General features: G+C 52.8%; 2 protein-coding genes across 3 annotated transcripts in view; both read left to right on the top strand.

Moving 5' to 3' along the window:
- The first annotated feature begins 1,853 nt into the window (after window positions 1-1,853).
- LOC142905372 (uncharacterized) lies at window positions 1,854-17,546 on the top strand. The gene is made up of 7 exons (XM_076051877.1): window positions 1,854-2,428; window positions 5,835-5,943; window positions 9,152-9,354; window positions 12,133-12,220; window positions 13,005-13,074; window positions 14,933-17,146; window positions 17,238-17,546. Exons 1-7 carry the CDS (start codon window positions 1,969-1,971, stop codon window positions 17,544-17,546), a joined length of 3,453 nt encoding a protein of 1,150 aa, XP_075907992.1. The 5' UTR covers window positions 1,854-1,968.
- Window positions 17,122-22,488, top strand: part of LOC116953958 (synaptotagmin-like protein 2) — a 19,361-nt gene continuing 13,994 nt past the window's right edge. Inside the window, exons 1-4 of one of the 2 annotated variants that reach the window (XM_032974300.2) lie at window positions 17,122-17,589; window positions 19,155-19,258; window positions 21,423-21,527; window positions 22,005-22,081. In XM_032974300.2, the coding sequence (XP_032830191.2) occupies window positions 19,216-19,258; window positions 21,423-21,527; window positions 22,005-22,081 (225 nt within the window). In that variant the 5' untranslated portion in view covers window positions 17,122-17,589; window positions 19,155-19,215. Of the gene's footprint in view, window positions 17,590-18,547; window positions 19,259-21,422; window positions 21,528-22,004; window positions 22,082-22,488 lie in introns of those variants that run through there. The other variant, XM_076051924.1, reaches the window with a different exon arrangement.

Genomic DNA, 22,488 nt, shown 5'->3' with positions numbered 1-22,488 from the left:
CTTCAGCAACCCGCGACCACCACCCATCCTTGCAGCGCCTCACGGCTCGCCGAACCTCCGAGCGAAGGCTGCGACACACGACACGCACACACCGACACACGACACACACACACCGACACACGACACGCACACACCGACACACGACACGCACACACCGACACGCGACACGCACACACTGACACGCGACACGCACACACCGACACGCGACACGCACACACCGACACACGACAAGCACACACCGACACACGACACGCACACACTGATACGCGACGCGCATACACCGACACGTGACACGCACACACCGACACGCACACACCGACACGCACACACGACACGCACACACCGACACGCACACACCGACACGCACACACCGACACACAACACGCACACACTGACACACACACACACCGACACTCGACACACACACACCGACACACAACACGCACACACTGACACACACACACCGACACGCGACACGCACACACCGACACGCACACACCGACACACAACACGCACACACTGACACACACACACCGACACTCGACACACACACACCGACACACAACACGCACACACTGACACACACACACCGACACGCGACACGCACACACCGACACGCACACACCGACACACAACACGCACACACTGACACACACACACCGACACTCGACACACACACACCGACACACAACACGCACACACTGACACACACACCGACACGCGACACACACACACTGACACGTGACACGCACACACTGACACGCACACACCGACACGCACACACCGACACGCGACACGCACACACCGACACACACCGACACGCGACACACCGACACGCAAATACCAACACGCACAGGGGCAGCAATCAGTTCCAGCTGACGTGGTAACAGATACCAATCGTCATCCCATAGTCTGTCAACGCCTTGTCAGTGCCCTACCTTATTACAGACCAATTCAGACCTTACTGGTCACCCCGTGCTCTTTATAAATCTCAACGTTCATCCTACAAAGTCCCATCACAAGGAATAAAACACGATCACATAGACAAAACAATCAAATCGTTGCCGGTATTGAAACATACTCTTTGGTTCTTTCGGTAAAGTCACGTAGGCATCAAATAAAATAAATCACGACGTTTCGGGCGCTTATGTTGCGCCCGAAACGTCGTGATTTAATTTATTTTATTTTCTACCCACGTGAATTTACCGAAAGAACCAAGGAGTATAGATCCCTGCAGTCACGAAAACTCCAAATTTTCGATTGATATTGAAACGGCTGCACGCCGTATGGACCTGAACACTCAATTTCCCTGCATAAGAATACGGCGTTAAGCCGCATGGGTTGTTGCCACGGTATGAAGTCGTGACGGACGCAGTCACTCGGCTCAATACTTGTCAACTACACACAGCCCTCGAAAAACCCGGCCTCATCACGGGAGTGCCTCTCGCCATCATCATCGTTACAACTTCTATCGCTGTTATCAGTGTCGGATGACCCTAGCAGCAAAAGTAGCTACATATGTAGTAGCTAAGGGCCCCGCGCTAAATGCTTCCAAGCCATCAATTCCGGTTCAGTGATTCTGCACTTGCTCTATTACCATAGTACTATACTGCCTTCAATTTTTATGAACGACTGACTGGGTGTTTAAGGTTAGCGATTTGTCGTATTATCTTGCTCTGTAGCAAATGGAAAAAAAAAACAATGGCTTTAATACGCAAGTTAAAAATGTTGTTTTAATATTTATGTTTAAAACTAAAAAATAAAAATTGGGCCCCTTTATAACAACATATGCTCCAGGCCCCGCACTCGCTTCATCCGGCACTGGCTGTTATCGGCCACCTAAAGAGAGTCCGGGGGGAGCGAGCGCAGAAGCCTCCGTCGCGTTTGAGTCGAAGCCACTTGCGAGGCGCAGTCACCTGGGAAGAGGGCGCAGCCGCGGGGCGTCGTCCTCGGCCGTTGTCGTCGCCGATGACGTCCGCGGCAGAGGCGCGCACCTGGACGGGGCGAGGCCGTGACGTCATCGCTCACCTGTCCCCGCCCCCTCCGACACCGCCACCAGCGCACGGCTGCGCAGATTTCTTCCTGTCGCACAGGTGCGCGGCGCCTCCTCCGCCAGAAGCCATCACCCCGTCTCTCTCTCCCCTACCCCCTCCGTCTCCCCCCGTGTGTCCGTGTCTGTGTGTGTGTGTGTCTCACCCTGTGTGTGTGTCTCACCCTGTGTCTCTATCTCCGTGTGTGTGTCCGTGTCTCTCTCGCTCTCTCTGTGTGCCCGTGTCTCTCTGTGTGTGTGTCACCGTGCGTCTTACCGTGTGTTGTCAGTGTTCTCCCTCTGTGTCCGTGTCTCTGTGTGTGTGTGTCTCACCCTGTGTGCGTGTCTCACCCTGTGTGTCTGCGTCTCGTCTCCGCGTCTCCATGTCTAAACGCCGAGGTGAGACATTGTTACGCAGCCAGGGCCACTCACGAGATGTAAATGTTTGATGATGATGGTGTTGACGAGGTTGATGTTTGCCGTTCACGTCTCGTCAGAGCTAATTCCGGGCTGTCATCATCGTCAACATCATACGCAGCATTACCTTGTTCACTGTCTAACATTATCATTACCTTGTTCCCTGGCTAAAATCATGATTACATTGTTCACTGTCTAATATCGTCATTACCTTGTTCACTGTCTAACATCAACATTACCTTGTTCACTGTCTAAAATCATCATTACCTTGTTCACTGTCTAAAATCATCATTACCTTGTTCACTGTCTAACATCATCGTTACCTTGTTCACTGTCTAACATCATTACCTTGTTCACTGTCTAACATCATCATTACCTTGTTCACTATCTAACATCGTCATTACCTTGTTCACTGTCTAAAATCATCATTACCTTGTTCACTGTCTAACATCATCATTACCTTGTTCACTATCTAACATCATCATTACCATGTTCACTGTCTCACATCGTCATTACCTTGTTCACTGTCTAACATCATCATTACCATGTTCACTGTCTAACATCATCATTACCTTGTTCACTGTCTAACATCGTCATTACCTTGTTCACTGTCTAAAATCGTCATTACCTTGTTCACTGGCTAACATCATCATTACCTTGTTCACTGTCTAACATCATCATTACCTTGTTCACTGGCTAACATCATTACTTTGTTCACTGTCTAAGATTGGCATTACCTTGTTCACTGGCTAACATCATCATTACCTTGTTCACTGGCTAACATCGTCATTACCATGTTCACTGTCTAACATCGTCATTACCATGTTCACTGTATAACATCATCATTACCTTGTTCACTGGCTAACATCATCATTACCTTGTTCACTGGCTAAAATCATCATTACCTTGTTCACTGTCTAACATCGTCATTACCTTGTTCACTGTCTAACATCATCATTACCTTGTTCACTGTCTAACATCATCATTACCTTGTTCACTGTCTAACATCATCATTACCTTGTTCACTGTCTAACATCATCGTTACCTTGTTCACTGTCTAACATCATCATTACCTTGTTCACTGTCTAACATCGTCATTACTTTGTTCACTGTCTAACATCGTTATTACCTTGTTCACTGTCTAACATCATTACGTTGTTCACTGGCTAACATCATCATTACGTTGTTCACTGTCTAACATCATCATTACCATGTTGACTGGCTAATAACATCAACATCAACTGTATTACCATGTTGACTGACTAATAACATCAACATCAGTTGCATTACCACGTTGACTGGCTAATAACATCAACATCAGTTGCATTACCATGTTGACTGGCTAATAACATTAACATCAGCTGCATTACCATGTTGACTGTCTAATAATATCAACATCAGCTGCATTACCATGTTGACTGGCTAATAACATCAACATCAACTGTATTACCATGTTGACTGCCTAATAACATCAACATCAGCTGCATTACCATGTTGACTGGCTAATAACATCAACATCAGCTGCATTACCATGTTTACTGGCTAATAACATCAACATCAGCTGCATTACCATGTTGACTGGCTAATAACATCAACATCAGCTGCATTACCATGTTTACTGGCTAATAACATCAACATCAGCTGCATTACCATGTTGACTGGCTAATAACATCAACATCAGCTGCATTACCATGTTTACTGGATAATAACATCAACATCAGCTGCATTACCATGTTGACTGGATAATAACATCAACATCAGCTGCATTACCATGTTGACTGTCTAATAACATCAACATCAACTGTATTACCATGTTGACTGGCTAATAACGTCAACATCAGCTGCATTACCATGTTGACTGGATAATAACATCAACATCACCTGCATTACCATGTTGACTGGCTAATAACATCAACATCAGCTGCATTACCATGTTTACTGGCTAATAACATCAACATCAGCTGCATTACCATGTTGACTGCCTAATAACATCAACATCAGCTGCATTACCATGTTGACTGGCTAATAACATCAACATCAGCTGCATTACCATGTTTACTGGCTAATAACATCAACATCAGCTGCATTACCATGTTGACTGGCTAATAACATCAACATCAGCTGCACTACCATGTTTACTGGCTAATAACATCAACATCAGCTGCATTACCATGTTGACTGGCTAATAACATCAACATCAGCTGCATTACCATGTTGACTGGATAATAACATCAACATCAGCTGCATTACCATGTTGACTGGATAATAACATCAACATCAGCTGCATTACCATGTTGACTGGCCAATAACATCAACATCAGCTGCATTACCATGTTAACTGGATAATAACATCAACATCAGCTGCATTACCATGTTGACTGGATAATAACATCAACATCAGCTGCATTACCATGTTGACTGGCTAATAACATCAACATCAGCTGCATTACCATGTTTACTGACTAATAACATCAACATCAGCTGCATTACCATGTTGACTGGCTAATAACATCAACATCAGCTGCATTACCATGTTTACTGACTAATAACACCAACATCAGCTGCATTACCATGTTGACTGGCTAATAACATCAACATCAGCTGCATTACCATGTTGACTGGCTAATAGCATCAACATCAGCTGCATTACCATGTTGACTGTCTAATAACATCAACATCAGCTGCATTACCATGTTGACTGGCTAATAGCATCAACATCAGCTGCATTACCATGTTGACTGGCTAATAGCATCAACATCAGCTGCATTACCATGTTGACTGGCTAATAACATCAACATCAGCTGCATTACCATGTTGACTGGCTAATAACATCAACATCAGCTGCATTACCATGTTGACTGGCTAATAGCATCAACATCAGCTGCATTACCATGTTGACTGGCTAATAACATCAACATCAGCTGCATTACCATGTTGACTGGCTAACAACATCAACATCAGCTGCATTACCATGTTTACTGGATAATAACATCATCAGCACCACGCACGAGCGCCTTTGTCTCCCCAGTGGCAATATTTTTACACCGCCCCGCAGTGCGGTGGTGTCGGGCGGAAACGCAGACGCCAGCCCGCCGTTGTCATCCGCGCTGTGGATGATGTTTCTTGTTGTTGTGGTGGTGGTTATGGTGGGTGATGGTGGTGGCAGTGGTAGATGGTGGTGATCTCAGTGGTGATGGTGGCCTATCCAGAAGAGGACAACCAAATATATATTTTATTATTTTGTTGTTTCTCTTCAACGTGACTTTACCGAAAAAACTAAGAATATGAATAGGACAACCACTGTTAACGTCCTCACAAAGTGGTGATCATTTGATCTTGTAAACCCCTAATACCAGGATTCTGGTGTGCCCCCCCTCCCCCATTGCAGGCTCAGCGATGCTCGACCTGAGCTTCCTGTCGGAAGAGGAGCGGGCGGTCATCCTGGAGGTGCTCCATCGCGACGCGGAGCTCAGGAAACGGGAGGAGGAGAGGGTCCGGTGTGTAACCGCGTCGACGGTGCCGGCCGTGATCTATCCACTGCTGAATGAAGGACCCCCTTCCCTCCTCCACCCCCCCCTTCCCGATTCGTCGCTGTGTTCCGTGGCTCCATCTCCGTGCTGTTCCCCCTCCTTTGGCCGCCCTCCACCGTCGCCGGTGGTCTCGACTGCTGCCACCCTTCCAAGCCGTGCTGCGTCCTGCCCAAGGCCCATTTTTAGTTTTGCTCACACGCAGTGCGGTTGTCCCGAAGATGGCGTACGGCCTCTAAATCCACGCGCACTCCTCCCTCTCTCTTACTCCAGTCTCAATTCCCAGCGTGCGCCTCTCCTCCCGTTCCACTTCTGCAACCTTCTTCAGCTTTTGATCCACCTTCCTTGTCGGCGCCTCGTGTTTCCTGCGTCCATATCCCAGCGAACGTTACGCCGACGTCGGAGCAACATTGCCGCGCCCACTGGAAGAAGTCGCCACGGGGAACGACTCTGCACGGATAATTAAAAAACCCTCTTGTTTAGGCCCGTTGGCAGGTCACCAATGTAATTCCGAGCAGCGGCGACGTTTTGATAGTTTGCGCAACGTCACGAATAAAACTGCGTTAATCATTACAGAAATGTATTGCGCGAGAGGGGCAATGAATGAAGCGCTTGAAGAGCGAGTTCACGGGGAAGGTAATAGAGAAAGTTCATGGGGAAGGTGAGAGTTCATGGGGAAGGTGAGAAAGAGAGAGTTAATGAGTAAGGTGATGGGGAGTTCACGAGGAAGGTGAGAGAGTGAGTTCATAGGGAAGGTGAGAGAGAGAGTTCATGGGGAAGGTGAGAGAGAGAGTTCATGGGGAAGGTGAGAGAAAATTCGTGTGGAAGGTGAGAGAGTTCATAGGGAAGGTGAGAGAGAGAGTTCATGGGGAAGGTGAGAGAGAGTTCATGGGGAAGGTGAGAGAGAGAGTTCATGGGGAAGGTGAGAGAGAGTTCATGGGGAATGTGAGGGAGTTCACGGGGATGGTGAGAGAGAGAGTTCATGGGGGAAGGTGAGAGAGAGTTCACGGGGAAGGTGAGAGAGAGTTCATGGGGATGGTGAGAGATGGAGAAAGAGTTCATGGGGAAGGTGAGAAAGATCACAGGGAAAGTGAGAGAGAGTTCATGGGGATGGTGAGAGAGAGTTCACGGGGAAGGTGAGAGAGAGTTCATGGGGATGGTGAGAGATGGAGAAAGAGTTCATGGGGAAGGTGAGAAAGATCACAGGGAAAGTGAGAGAGAGTTCATGGGGATGGTGAGAGAGAGTTCACGGGGAAGATGAGAGAGAGTTCATGGGGAAGGTGAGAAAGATCACAGGGAAAGTGAGAGAGAGTTATTTGGGAAGTTGAGAGAGAGAGAAAGTTCACGGGGAAGGTCTTCTTCTTCGTGTCTCCTGTCCAACCTATATCGTCTTTTCCCAATAGTCTGCACAGGCCACCGCTCCTGGTGTTGGCATTGCCAAATTTTGACGAGTGTATTGTGGGTACTGCAGCGCATCTCAGGAGATGATCCACGGTTTGCGTCTCCTGACAAGTGCACATTATTCGCTTGCGAAGAATCACCCCCCCCCCGCCCGCCCATGATTTCATGAAGAGAGTTGCATCTTGCCGAAACCCACTCTCAGTCGGTGTAGGCTCTGTCACGTGAGCCATTAGGAATTGGAGCCAGGGGCGAGCTTGATGTTTCCCATTCTTTTTGTCAGAGGGAAGTTCGGGCAGATTCCGGTGATGTGGTGTCAGTGGTGCGGTGGAAACATAAGAAGCTGTTTCTCGATATGACAGACGACGACGGTGGTGGTGCTGGCCGATGACCACCACGTAGCGGATGACGATCGTGGTCACCTGCTACCCTCCTGCTGATGCTAGGGGGCGCTGTGCCAGATAGTTGCCAGATAGGCAGGGAACAGGGGTTGCTCTCGGGCACCCTGACACGATTCTGCACGTGTCGATTAGGGCGGTGTCGACACGTTTACTGTGGGTTGAGCGTCCCCAGGTGGAGCATGCATATTCAGACACAGATATACAACGTGCTAATGCCGTGGTGTGTAGAGTGGATAGATATGCTCCCCACTTGGGATTTTTGTGAGCTTTCGCAGAATGTTGTTTCATGTATTCACCTTGGCTTTGGGGTTTAAAGTGTGCCTTTTGTCGCCGAGTATACAAACCAGTGTTTACCCCGAGGTACACTGCGTGACGGGGAAGGTGACAGAGAGTGTTCACGGGGAAGGCCAGTGATAGAGAGTTCACAGGGAAGGTGAGAGAGAGTTCACGGCGAAGATGTGAGAGAGTTCATAGGGAAGGTGGGAGAGAGACTTCATGGGCACGGTGAGCGAGAGAGAGTTAATGGGGAAGATGTGAGAGAGTTCATGGGGAAGGTGGGAGAGAGACTTCATGGGGAAGGTGAGCGAGAGAGAGTTAATGGGGAAGATGAGAGAGAGTTAATGGTGAAGGTGAGCGAGAGAGACTTCATGGGGAAGGTGAGCGAGAGAGAGTTAATGGGGAAGGTAAGCGAGAGAGAGTTAATGGGGAAGATGAGAGAGAGTTCATGGGGAAGGTGAGCGAGAGAGAGTTCACGGCGAAGATGTGAGAGAGTTCATGGGGAAGGTGAGAGAGATACTTAATGGGGAAGGAGAGCGAGAGAGAGTTCATGGGGAAGATGAGAGAGAGTCCATGGGGAAGGAGAGCGATAGAGAGAGAGTCCACAGCCACTTAGCAAGGTTTGTCACGTCAACAAAATGTAACAGTTAGTTGCCAACAACATTTACAATTCAAGCACCGCGTTTCGCCAGTGATTACAACAACCACCAGCTTCGTCAGGCGATTTGCCAGAATATTTAAATGGAGCAAGCTGGTGGCATCACTGTGTGCTGATCGGGTGCGAAGATCAGAGGCGGGCGGGGGTTGATGTAATGATATAAATTGGTCCATAAGAGATTTTTTGGGTTCGATCGCGTAAATATAAATGTGTTCGTTAAACCCGCCACCACCCGGCACAGCCAATTAGTAATGGTTTGTTACCTAAACAGAACTTACCAATTCGTTCCTAGTACAGCACTCTCGGAGCTAAATTGGTGTTGCTGCTGCCACTGCTACCCCTGCCGCTGCCACCGCTGCTGCCACCGCTGCCACCACTGCCGCCGCTGCTGCCACCGCTGCTGCCGCCGCTGTTGCCGCTGTCGCTACCGCCGTCGCTGCTGCAGGCAACAGCAAGGGCGGCTTGCCAGCTGGAAAGAGCGATGGAAGGTGAGCGGCGACTGGTTCAGTGTCACCAAGTCCCGGCACCACCCCCTCGACCAGACGCCCTCCACGGACCTCGTCCAGGTCTCTCTGCAGCATGACGCCGCCGCCACCACTGCCGCCACCGCCGCCACCACTGCCGCCACCGCCGCCGCCTCCTCACCCGGTGAGAGAGTGTGGACTGCAAGGGGGGAGCCGCACATTTTCACCTTTTGGCAAAAAAATCGGTGGTGGTGGGGGGGGGGAGAGGGAACTGGGGGGTTGACGGGAGAATGCATGTGTGTGTGCGCGCGTGCGTGTGCGCGTGTGCATGTGTGTGCGTGTGTGCGCATGTATGCACGTGTGTGTATGCATGCATATGTGCGCATGTGCGTGCGTGTGCATGTGTGCGCATATGCGTTTGTGTGTGCGCGTGTCTGGAAAAAATAACCCCCTACCTCCTCGTGGTGCCGGATGGCAACGCTGTGGTGGGCAGTGCCATGGGAGGAGGGCCAATTTAGATTGACCATTCCCCTCATGGCGTTTGTAACCACCACAAAGGCCACATGGAGGCTCTGGATGGGTGCCAGGGGCTGGTAACCCCTCCACCTTCAATTCATTACCACAAAACCACGTATAAAATATCTAATTAATAAGCTTGTGCCGGAGGCTCTGGGGGGACAGGCGTCTATGACGTTTGCTGGCCAAACCCCATTTGGCGGAGCCAGGAGATTGAATCTTTACCCTCGGGGTTCCTCCAGAAACAACAAAAAGCCATTTCGGATGGCCACGTGGAATGTTCGAATGCTCACTGCAGAGGAGAGGCTGCCACTCCTCTGTCGGGAGCTGGACCAGTACCGCCTGAAACTCTCTGTGGTATTCAGGAGGTCTGGTGGACCGGCTCTGGCTCCTGCCACCATGAGGGGTGGATAGTCCTCTACTCGGGGCAGGAGACTGCCAAACAACAGGGTGTGACTCTTCTGAACAAAAGAATGAAGGGGGTGTGGGAGCATGGCGGTGAGGTGTGGGAAGCGGTGAGCCCAGACTACTTTGGGCTCGCCTTCCCATCAACCGGAGGCGAGGAGTTGTGGTCGTGGTTACTTATGCCCCCACCAAAGACGAACATCTGTGTAGGGATGCAGGCAAGGCCGATGAGTCAGATGGCTTCTATGACCCCCTGTCACAGGTGCTAGCTAAAGTGGCCCCTCGGGATAGAGTCATCTTGTTGGGCGACTTCAATACCTGAGTTGGTCATGATGCTGGCACCTGGGCTGGAGTGATTGGAAGGCATGGGCCAGATCAGCTTAATAACAACGGAAGGAGGCTGCTAGATTTTTGTGCAGCCCATGGGCTTATAATTAGCAACACGCTGTTCTGGCATCGGCACATCCGGGTCCAAGCAAGAACATCTGCTGGACTACGTAGTGATGGAACAGCAGATGCAGGCCCATGTCCTTGACACCAGGACCTACCGTGGAGCTGATCTGCCCACTGAACATCAACTTGTTATCTGTAAGATGCACCTGCCATTCTTCCACTCTGGTGGTGGGTATACACACAGGACCCCATTCAAACCCAAGGTGGCCTGGTCTCAGCTAGCTGATGAAAGTTGCACGCGAGAAATGTAGTCATCGCTTGTGGCTGGGATTGGCTTTGTCCCCCATTCCTCCAGATGTCGAGGGGAAATGGGCGAGGTTTAGGACTGTGGCTCATGCAGCTGCAATGGCTGCTTTGGGTACACGGTCCAGACCTCCCCAGAGACCCTGGCTGATGGAGGAGGTGTTTAGGCTGGCTGAGAAAAAGCGAAAGGCCCACTCTCATCATCAGACCCAATTGGTGTTGGGACAGTTGTGGAGAGAGTGGAGAGTTTCCCATACCTGGGCAGTGTGCTCATGACGGGCTCCGGTTTGACAGCAGAGGTCTCACTCCGAATCAGTCGAGCGGCATTATTTATTCATTGGTTGCGTAACGCTGTGTGGAAGCTTCCTGGGCTGTAGCTCCGCACGAAGCTTCAGGTCTTCTCGGCCACCTCTTCGCTGGTTAGAAACATTTAGGCTGGCCTGCCTATGATCCATCCTGGGTTCAACTCGGCTGGGTTGTGTGAGGAGCTCACAAATCCTTGAAAGATCTGGGCAAAGTCCCATCGGGGAGCTCCTCCAGCAGGCAAGGCTGCGTTGGCTGGGTCATGTCGCCCGCATGCCCAGTCACCACATGCCTAAACAGCTTTTGTTTGGCCGGATAGAGGGGGCTAAACGGGCTTGGCATGAGCTAGAGAAGAGATGGAGTGATGTGGTCCAGGAGGATGTGGAGCTGAGTGGACTTGCCAGCGGTGTCAAGATCGGTCTCTGTGAAGGAGGCTCGTGAAGGACGCTACTAGGCAGTTGGAGGTAGTCGCCCTCCAACAACAACGGAGGGCGGAGGAGCAACGCTCACAACAACGAGCGGAGCGCCGGGTGGCTAAAGCACAGCAGGTTGGCACACGTGACGAAGGGTGACGATGTGTGATGATGATGCATGACGATGCGTGGTTACGTGTGGTGACACATGACGATGCGTGGTGACACATGACGACGCGTGGTGACACGTGGCCTTAGGGTGCACATAGCCTGGCACAAGCGTCGTGGTGACATCACCGCCACTTAGTGGTGAATGGCGGTTGTTGTTGTTGCCCCCCCTTGTGGGAGACCGGTAGTGTAGTAGTGGTTAGCGCGCTGCGCTATGAACCCAGTTACCCGAGTTCGATTCCTGCTCACGGCCAACACCGGTGACGATTGTCTGAACCGGTCATGGGCCTCCCCTAGGTCGACTCGGCCTCAAACGAGTGCCTGGTGCGGTGTGTAAAAACATCGCCACTTGGAAGACAAAGGCGGTCGGGCCTGGTGCTGGCACTTGCCCCAACAGTCTGTTAAGGCAACACGGGGGATCTTTGCCTTGTGTGTGTGCGCGTGCCTCCTCGTGTCCCCAGGAGGAGCCCAGCGTCGTGGAGACGGAACGGCAGTCAGTGACGTTCCACGACACAGGAAGCCGGCTCCTCGCAAGGCTGCCGATGGACCGTAAGCTCCCCGCCCAATCATAGAGATCTATTGTAATTTATGACTACTCACAAGTGACGACATCACATTTATCCCCCACAAATATTTGAGGCCTGAAACAAAGGAGAAGAATTTACCCACAACCCTGGCTGTCGCCCGATGATGCTGGTGGTTTTGGTTGATGTAATTACCGGCGAAACGTCACGGTACTCGAAATGTAAATGTTGTAAAGGGTTTACTCTCAAACACAACAACTGGTTAGTGCTGAACTAGTAACGAATCGGCATGTTTTGTTTGCTTGGCAAACCTCACTAATTTCCGGTGGTGGCGGGTTTAATGACACATTTATATGTTATGCAATCTAACCCGAAAACAAACATCTTATGGATAATATTGGTCGTGAAACCCTCCTACTGCTACTAAACTTGGCGCTAGCGTTGTTATCCCGTCGGTTGCCGTGGTGGCGGTGTCGTGGCCTCCGCTCCGCACCGGTTGTCAACCGGCGAGCAACTCGCTCGGCCTCACCAGGGTCATGCAAGCTTGGCGGAGCTGAACCTGGGTGGTCGTGCACTGGGCAGGTGGCCAGAATTGAACGCATGTGTGTGTGTGTGCGTGCGTGTGTGTGTGCGTGTGTGCGTGCGTGTGTGTGTGTGTGTGGGTGTGTGTGTGTGTGGGTGTGCGTGCGTGTGTGTGTGTGCATGCGTGTGTGCGTGCGTTTGTGCGTTTGTGCGTGTGTGCGTGTGTGTGTGCGTGTGTGTGCATGCGTGCGTATGTGTGTGACGAGCTGTGCTGCGTTTCCCAACAGATCCATCGCGACAAAAACAAAGCGGGATGCGGGGCATCCCATCATCGTGAGCGATCCCATTGCCGTACAGGTAAACGCGTGGCGACGACACGCGGTGGTGACACGTGACGAACCTGTGACGACGCGTGACGACGCGTGGCGACGTGACGACGGGTGACGATGTGTGATGATGATGCATGACGATGCGTGGTTACGTGTGGTGACACATGACGACGCGTGGTGACACGTGTGACGACGTGTGACGACGTGTGGTGACACGTGACGACGCGTGGTGACACGTGATGACGTGTGACGGCGCATGACGATGCTTGACGATGACGCGTGGTGACACGTGACAATGTGTGATGACGTGGGGTGACACGTGATGACGCGGGGTGACACGTGATGATGCGTGGTGACACGTGACGAACGTGTGGCGACGTGTGGCAATGTGTGACGATGTGTGACGACGTTTGACGATGTGTGGTGACACGTGACGAACGTGTGGCGATGCGTGACGATGCGTGACGATGCGTGACGTCGTGTGACGATGCGTGACGACGCGTGACGATGTGTGGTGACACGTGACTGACGTGTGTTGACACGTGACGAACGTGTGGCGACGCGTAGTGACACGTGACGAACGTGTGCTGACGCGGGACGACGCGTGACGACGACGCGTGACGACACCTGATAATGTGTGACGATGCGTGGCGACGTGTGACGACGGGTGACGATGTGTGGCGATGATGCATGACGACGTGTGGTGACATGTGGTGACGCGTGGTGATGCGTAGTGACACGTGACAATGCATGACGATGCGTGGTGACACGTGACGACATGTGACGACGCGTGACGATGTGTGATGACGCGTGACAATAACGCATGATGACGCGTGGTGACATGTGATGACGTGTGGTGACACGTGACAACGCGTGGTGACACGTGACGACCTATGACGACCTTTAACTACGTGTGACGACATGTGGCGACGCGTGACGACGTGTGACGACGGCGCATGACAATGACGCGAGATGACGACGAGATAGCGACACGTGACGGCTACGCGTGACGGCGACGCGTGGCGAAGCGCGTCTGCGCCCCGGTGGCCACAGCGTGACGACGTTACACATGTCCCCTCTCACAAAACCAACGGCCGTTTTCCGCCAAGTGGCGGTGACAACACCGCAGTGCTTTTGTGGCCAGGTCGCTTTTAAAAGAGAGCTACAATAGCTTAGTGAGTGTGGGGCCTTACCTGGTAAAATAAAAAAAATAACAAATTTGTATTCATCACATTAGGGTGAGGAGGTGAGGTGTTGAGGTGGGGTGATGGTGACGAGGCGTGGGGAGCGATCGGAAGGCTGCTGGTATAGAGGAGCAACACGGAGTCCGTGCAGAAAACAGGTTCCCTGAACAGACGGAAATAATCGAGGGTGGACGCCCCCTGGGCACCTGTTGAGCAGGTGAGGTGAGAGTAGGGCAAGAGGGGGGGGGGGAAAGGAGGTTTTGGGGAGAATTAAATTTGATAATGAGCAGCAGCATTCCGGTGATCGTGCCACGTTGGCCGCACGTCGCCGAGAGAAGCGTGCTGACAACCGCGGCCGATGGCGGGAGGGACACGCATGCGGCCACAGAACCGGCGTGGAGCGGGAGTATCTCATCGGCTTGAGGACGAGCTACACCTGGGCAGGGCCGCATCATCGGAAGCGATGGTGGTTTTTTCGTCCACTCCAGAGATGGAGCGGCGGAATCAGCTCGTGTAGCATTGAGAGGCCTTCATCTAGCAGTGGATTTGCAAATGCAAATTATCGCCTTCGCATATTTACATTTTCTTTCCCGACCACGTTGATGTGTCAGTCGAGTAGCGGGGCTGCCGTTTGGTTGAGCAACAATGACCTTGAGGTTGGTCTGTCCTGCGTGCGTGGTGACTGCGACGTCTGGCGTGTAGATGAGAAGCAATCCGTTTGATGGAATTGTAGCGTCCAGTTTCTCGGAAGATGACGCCGGCGAGGTCCCGCCACCATCACGGCCTTCGTCAGAAGCATCCAGGACGTCGGAACCATCGCCGCGGGCCGCCACCGCCGCCGCCAAACTTCCGGAGAGCAACGACGGGAAGACTCCGCAAAAACATCGGACAGGGGCGAGCCGCAAAGAGGGAGAAAATACTCAGCCGAGTCGACCACCTTCTGGCGGGCAGCTTCCTGTCAGAGACAAACATCCACCACTCGCACAGGCGGCAGCAAAGTCGGAGGCGTTCAAGAAACGCGAAACCGGTCTGGGCGAATCGTCACCCGGTCGTTCCGATGAGCGAGGCTTTACCGCCGCCTCTGATCCTTCAGCAAATGCCACAGGCGACGGAGCCGGCGACTCCGAGCGCAATCACCTGCGAGCCGCCAGTAAGCCGTCGGCAGATCGCGAGGATGCCAGCATGGGGAGCGTCATCCCCAGCGTTCCCACGCGCCGAGAACGCGGGAAGTCTCCCCATGAAGCTGCGGGGACTTCCTTCAGTCGTGGAGGTTTGACGGAGGAGGAGGAGGGTGGGCACTCGCCAGCAGAGCCGGCATTGCCAGATCTGCGCCACCGCGAGCGAACCAGACAAACATCAAGCGAGAAGCATCGATCCTCTCCGAGACAACAGCGGGACCATTCTCGCTCGGACGAGCCTTGCCGCGTCGAAAGCAAAACGCGTGCGCAAGATATAGTCGGACATCCTGACGAAGCCGACGCTGCACATCGGTTCCCTGATGCGACGCCCCATTTGAACAAATCTCTGCCGTCGCCGCCCAGCGGCACAATGGACGACGCCGCCGCGCGGCCGAAGCCGACGGCCCCGGTGCCGCGGCCTCGTCGGCCTCGCGATGAAGTGTCGGGAGGAGACGTCTCCAGCGGTCAACTGAGATCACCGGCGGCGACGGAGAGCGGGGAGCCCGATGCCACAGACGACGGCCGAGTGGAGGGTGTGACGCGACCGCAGGTCGACTGTCATCGAGAGGCGCGTGCAGTGCGGGCAGCGGCGGAGGAGGATGAACATCGCTCCGAGGCTCCGCAGGCGGCGCCAAAAGGTGGCGTCGCCGGTGTTTCGCTGGCGCGGCAGAGGCACGGAGATTATTACAATGGAGAAACGAAACGCGCTGACGACAGGCGTCAGGAAGGTGGGTCACGTTGGGCTTCCACCGCTAACGAAGAGGTGGAAGAAGAACAAGGAGATGGGGAAAATTATCCGAAAGAAATGCAGGTGGTGGTGGCCGATGATGATGATCATTCCGGAAAGTATCCACGAAAGGAGCCTTTGAAAGCAGAACGAAAATCCAAACTGCCAGCACGAGGTGATTCCGGGGGAATAAAGGAGAGCGAGACAACGACTGATATCATGGGTTCTAAAGCAAGATCATCGCAGTCCCGTGCCAAGACGCTTGTAGAAAGCGACTTGAGGGTTGAGGCGATATCACCTGCAGTCGAGTACGAGGTGGAGCGCAGGTCACGCCAAAGCAATGATGACGTGCATCCCGCCAGTGACGCGCGTCCCACCAGCGACGCGCGTCCCGCCAGCGACGCGCGTCCCACCAGCGACGCGCGTCCCGCCAGCGACGCGCGTCCCACCAGCGACGCGCGTCCCGCCAGCGACGCGCGTCCATCCAGCGTCGCGCGTCCCACCAGTGACGCGCGTCCATCCAGCGACGCGCGTCCATCCAGCGACGTGCGTCCCACCAGCGACGCGCGTCCGTCCAGCGACGCGCGTCCCATCAGTGACGCGCGTCCCGCCAGCGGGAGCATCCGGAGCGATGCCTTCGGTGGGAATTCTCATTCCGGCTCCCTGAGGAAGGGCGCGCTCGGGCAAGACGGGGAGCCGGTCGCTCGGAACGTTAAACGCAGGACAGCGGCGGCTCCGGCTCCGCTCGTGCCCAAGATGATTTCCAAAAACGTCGAATCTCTCCTGGACAAGGTGGAAGTGATGATGGCGAAGGCGATTCTGGACGCGCCGAGCATCGGGAGCGGGAATTCTCCAAAAGGCAAGCGTGCCATGTCTCCAGACGACGGAGGAGTTTTCGTCTTGGAGGAGGAGGTGGAGGAGGAGGTGGAAGAGGTGGAGAAGGAGGTGGAGGAGGTGGAGGAGGAGGTGGAGGATGAGGAGGAGGGGGTGGAGGAGGAGGTGGATGGTACGGTGAGGGGCGGCGGCGCGACGAGGACGAGCGATGCAGCGAGGAGCACCGTCTTGCGGCAGGCCCACGACCCTCGTCGAGCGCCCTCACCAGGTGGCAGTGTTGAGGAGCACGACGCGACAATTAACACTCGGGGGAAGAGATCAGAACGTCGTGACGACGTCGAGGTCGCCCGTTACGACCAAGATGGCGGCGGTGATCACGACGATCGCGGTGATCACGATGGCGGCGGTGATCACGATGGCGGCGGTGATCACGATGGCGGCGGTGATCACGATGGCGGCGGTGATCACGATGACGGCGGTGATCACGATGGCGGCGGTGATCACGATGGCGGCGGTGATCACGATGGCGGCGGTGATCACGGCGATCGCCGCTGTCGTGTGCCGGAAATCACGGTGAGCAGCGCCAAGGAGACTCCTCCGCAGGCTTCTCCTGCGTCCAGGTAAAGAGCGGCCACGTTGAGACCGCCGACACCGACAGCGCCCGTCACCACTCCGCTGCCACGAACGCCACCGCTGCTGCTGCTGTTGTCACTGCTGCTGATGCTGCTGCCGCCGCTGGTGCCGCCGCTGCTGCTCACATCAGCCACATTGAGGCAGTGCCATCGCTCATCCCAGATTTATCTCATTTGCAGCCCCTCTACAGCCAATTAGTGGAAATTCCACATTCCTATTGTGGGATCTAGTTACTACGCCACTGATAATGTAGTGACTACGCCACTGATAATGTAGTTACTACGCCACTGGTAATGTAGTTACTATGCCGCTGATAATGTAGTGACTACGCCACTGATAATGTAGTTACTACGCCACCGGTAATGTAGTTACTATGCCACTGATAATGTAGTGACTACGCCACTGGTAATGTAGTTACTATACCACTGATAATGTAGTGACTACGCCACTGATAATGTAGTTACTACGCCACTGGTAATGTAGTTACTACGCCACTGATAATGTAGTGACTACGCCACTGATAATGTAGTTACTACACCACTGATAATGTAGTTACTACGCCACTGGTAATGTAGTGACTGCGCCACTGATAATGCAGTTACTACGCCACTGATAATGTAGTCACTACACCACTGATAATGTAGTCACTACACCACTGATAATGTAGTTACTACGCCACTAATAATGCAGTTACTACACCACTGATAATGTAGTGACTACGCCACTGATAATGTAGTCACTACACCACTGATAATGTAGTTACAGCACCACTGATAATGTAGTCACTACACCACTGATAATGTAGTGACTACGCCACTAATAATGCAGTTACTACACCACTGATAATGTAGTGACTACGCCACTGATAATGTAGTCACTACACCACTGATAATGTAGTTACTACACCACTGATAGTGTAGTTAGTACACCACTGATAATGTAGTTACTACACCACTGATAATGTAGTGACTACGCCACTGATAATGTAGTTGCTACGCCACTGATAATGTAGTTACTAAGCCACTGATAATGTAGTTACTAAGCCACTGATAATATAGTTACTACGCCACTGATAATGTAGTTACTACGCCACTGATAATGCAGTCACTACGCCACTGATAATGTAGTTACTAAGCCACTGATAATATAGTTACTACGCCACTGATAATGTAGTTACTACACCACTGATAATGTAGTTACTAAGCCACTGATAATGTAGTTACTACGCCACTGATAATGTAGTTACTACACCACTGATAATGTAGTTACTACACCACTGATAATGTAGTTATTACACCACTGATAATGTAGTTACTACACCACTGATAATGTAGTTACTAAGCCACTGATAATGTAGTTACTACACCACTGATAATGTAGTTACTATGCCACTGATAATCTAGTTACTATGCCACTGATAATGTAGTTGCCACGCCACTGATAATATAGCGACTATGCCACAGATGATTTTCTTACGACACTACTGGCGCAGCCCCCTCGCTCATGCCAAGAGAAATGTGATGCTTTTTGAAGAAACTGTCAACCACCACAGATTGCCTGGAGATGCGTCGGACAATGACGACGACCTGGCAGCGCCGGGGAGGCCGGGATGTATGCCAGGAGCGGGCGCCCTGGACATTGGCAGCGCCGTCATGGGTGAGTGGACCGGTCGAGATGTCCGGTGAGGCTGACCGAGCGAATGAGTCTGTGACTGTGGCGATACTGTGGCGACACTGTGGCATGACCGGGGTGGCAGGGTGGCACTGAACGAGACGGTGACCCAGGTGGCACCATGGCACCGAGTGAATCGGTGACCGGGGCGGCACCGTGGCATGACCGGGGTGGCAGGGTGGCACCGAATGAGTCTGTGACCCCGGGTGGCACTGTGGCACTGAATGAGATGGTGACCGGGGTGGCACCGTCGCATGACCAGGGCAGCAGGGTGGCATCATGGTACTGAATGAGTCGGTGACCAGGGCGGCACTGTGGCATGACCGGGGCGGCAGGGTGGCACCGAATGAGACGGTGACCCGGGTTTCAATCCCAACTCCCGCGACCTTCCTGTGTGGTGCGTGCACGTTCTCCGCCAGTTCTCCGCCAGTTCTCCGCCAGTTCACCGGTTCTGCAGAGTGAGTGCGAGGGACCCAAGTTTAATTCCCACTCTCATCTAACACCGGTGACAAATGTCTGACCCGATCCTGCGCCTAGCCCTAGGTCGGACTCAGCCTGGTTCATCCACCCCCTCGTGTGCCGTGCCAGCAGGCTTCATACAGTAGGTGCTCACTATAACAGCACTTGTCCCAACAGTCTGTGAAAAGGATTGTTGACTCCACTCTCTCCTTACCCCCTGTTCTCCAGTATGAATGAGGTGTGTGTGTGCGCGCGATTGAGTGAGGTGTAAGAGTGTGGAGTTTGTATTCTCTTCCCCCTGTTCAGCATAGGTTTTCCTCCGGATTCTCCAGTTTCATCCTATCATGAACAAAAAATCCCCCCTCAAAAGCATTTGACTAAACCATTTGTTTTTTTTACCAGGTAAGGCCCTATTGAGCGGTGTAGCTCTTTTTCAGAAGTGACCTGGCTATCACAAATGATAGCACAATGAAGCGGCTTATCACGGGAAAATGTATAGCAGCCAAACACTCTAAATGCATGTTGACTCTAAATGTGGAGGGGAAAACTGGAGGGCCCGGAAAAAAATCCACGTGACCACGGGGGGAGAGACACCGCAAACTCCAAATACAAAGCAGGCATCAGAGTCGGGATCGAACCCACAACCTCCTGTATACCAGGCGAGGTAGTTACATCTCCTAGCCACCGTGGTGCCCCAAACCACATCGCAACGCCGAGAGATGATCTGCAAACTTGCGCAACTGGGATCGCACTAGCGCAGCAGCAAACAGGATATCTCGATAACGAAGAGTCTTTGAGACTGGCCGAGGCTTTGCCGGGCAGGGCGAGCGTCGGTAAGAAACAGCGCTGCCGGCCGAAATAACCGTTAGACGGAGTTAACGGAACGTCGTTATTACACTGCCCCCCTCCCCCCCCAAATATCGGCTGGGGGCCCGCGGAGTGTCCCGGTGTCTCCACGGAGGCCTTGTTGCGCTTTAGTATGTACCATGTATGTTGAACTTCTTTCGCACCGTATGTAGCCAACCGTGTTAATTGGAAGTTTGGGGGAAGGACAACAAACTATGGGTCTCTGTGTGAGTATGGGTCTGTGTGAGTATGGGTCTGTGTGAGTCTATGGGTCTCTGTGTGAGTCTATGGGTCTGTGTGAGTCTATGGGTCTCTGTGTGAGTCTATGGGTCTGTTTATGTTTGTGTGTGTTGAACTTTTTTCGCACCATACGTAGCCAACCGTGCTAATTGGAGGTGCGCGGAAAGGACAACAAACTAAACAAAAAAAGCAGTTCTAAAGAAATGAGTTTGTAAATCCCGATTATTTAAAAGTACATGGCCCTCAAGTGGCTTCCCAACATTCGGAAGGGAAGAGCGTTCCAGACCGCCGCGGAAGCGCATCCGAAAGCGCTCGCGACGCGGTGACCACTGTCTTCGTTCGGTGGTCAGCCAAAAGCCGCCGCATTTCTCGACGGCCATTCACGCCGCCGCTGTGTCCGCTGCGCCGGCGTCTCGGTGGAGCTGAGAGCTTCCCGACATGCACAATCCCGGATCGCGCAAGGCACCCTACGGCTTCGTGGCTGTGCTCCGGCGGCGACCCTTATCGCCGTTGAGACACGTCCGCTTGCCACAGCCTGTGTTGAGGATCTGTGCGAGCTTAGCCTCGAGTTGATGCCGCGTCCGTTGTGTGCGCTACGCCGCAGGGAACGGCATGAGCCCCGTCGCGAGGATGCTCGCTCGGGCGAACAAGAGCAACAACAACAAGCAGATGCTGTCGCATAGCGTGGAGGAGCTGTCGGCCGCCACGGGTGAGCACGGCGCTGGGCGCGCCACGATCAGCGCGGTTGGCTACGTGCGGTGCGAAAGAAGTTCAACGCGTATGCGCGCACACACGCAGATACGTCGACAGCCGTGCGAGGAACGTGGCCGTGCGCGAAACAGAGCGGAACGAAAGCTGAAACGAGATGCACTGCCTTCATCCAGCAGTGGATTGACCATGGCCAAAAATGATGATGACGATGATGACGGCAGCGATGATGATGATGACGATCATGATGACTATGACAACGAAGACACTGATGATGATAATGATAATGACAGCGACGATGATGATGACGATGATGAAAGCAACGATGATGACGATGATAACGATGATGACAATGATAACGACGATGATGATGATGATGACAGCGACGATGATGATGATGACTATGATAACGATGACGATGACGCCAGTGACCATGATGATGACGGTAATATAAGTGTCTCGTTATTTCGCATTTCAGGTAACGGCCAAGACCCGGAGCCTGCGGAATCGGTGAATTTGAGCCGATCTGTGCCAGATCTGTTGGCATCGGACGAGGTAAGACTCGTTGGGAACGGCTGAAACTTGTCTTCCCAAATGACAACTCGCGGACAAATGCCCAGCGTGCAATGTGGAAAACGAATATTGGGATGTGCTAAATGTCGCCAAGCGGTTCTTGCGGCAGCTCCGTTAACCGCAAACCCCTACATCCACCATCTGCTGTGCAGCGGCGGACGTCAGTGTCCCAGCAAAGCCGTTGGAAAAGAGTCGGCGATCGTGCATCGGCATCTTGGTGCTGGGTTGGACCCTGAGTGGCACGGGGGAGAGATCGTACGTCCGTCCATCTTTCTGTCTGTCCGAGTGAGCAGCGAGATTTCTGCCTTGCCTGTAACTCCCAAAATGTCGCGGCACACCGGGTACTTTGCCACGGCAGCACACCGGTGTGAAGTCACCGCGGTGTATGC

Source organism: Petromyzon marinus, chromosome 53, assembly GCF_048934315.1.
Source record: "Petromyzon marinus isolate PM22_M1 ecotype Great Lakes invasive population chromosome 53, UKy_Petmar_22M1.pri1.0, whole genome shotgun sequence".
In the NCBI taxonomy this organism is placed as follows: Eukaryota; Metazoa; Chordata; class Hyperoartia; order Petromyzontiformes; family Petromyzontidae; genus Petromyzon; species Petromyzon marinus.
The sequence above is the reverse complement of the archived record's forward strand: the minus strand, read 5'-3'. Positions and strand labels throughout refer to the sequence as shown.

Bases quoted from the DNA above. Each gene is read 5' to 3' on its own strand.
- LOC142905372 (XM_076051877.1), top strand. From the start codon at position 1,969: ATGACGTCCGCGGCAGAGGCGCGCACCTGGACGGGGCGAGGCCGTGAC. The intron at 12,221-13,004 runs GTAAGCTCCCCG...GTTTCCCAACAG, and splicing joins CGCAAGGCTGCCGATGGACC to ATCCATCGCGACAAAAACAA. The intron at 17,147-17,237 runs GTGAGGGGCGGC...CGCCCTCACCAG, and splicing joins AGGAGGAGGTGGATGGTACG to GTGGCAGTGTTGAGGAGCAC.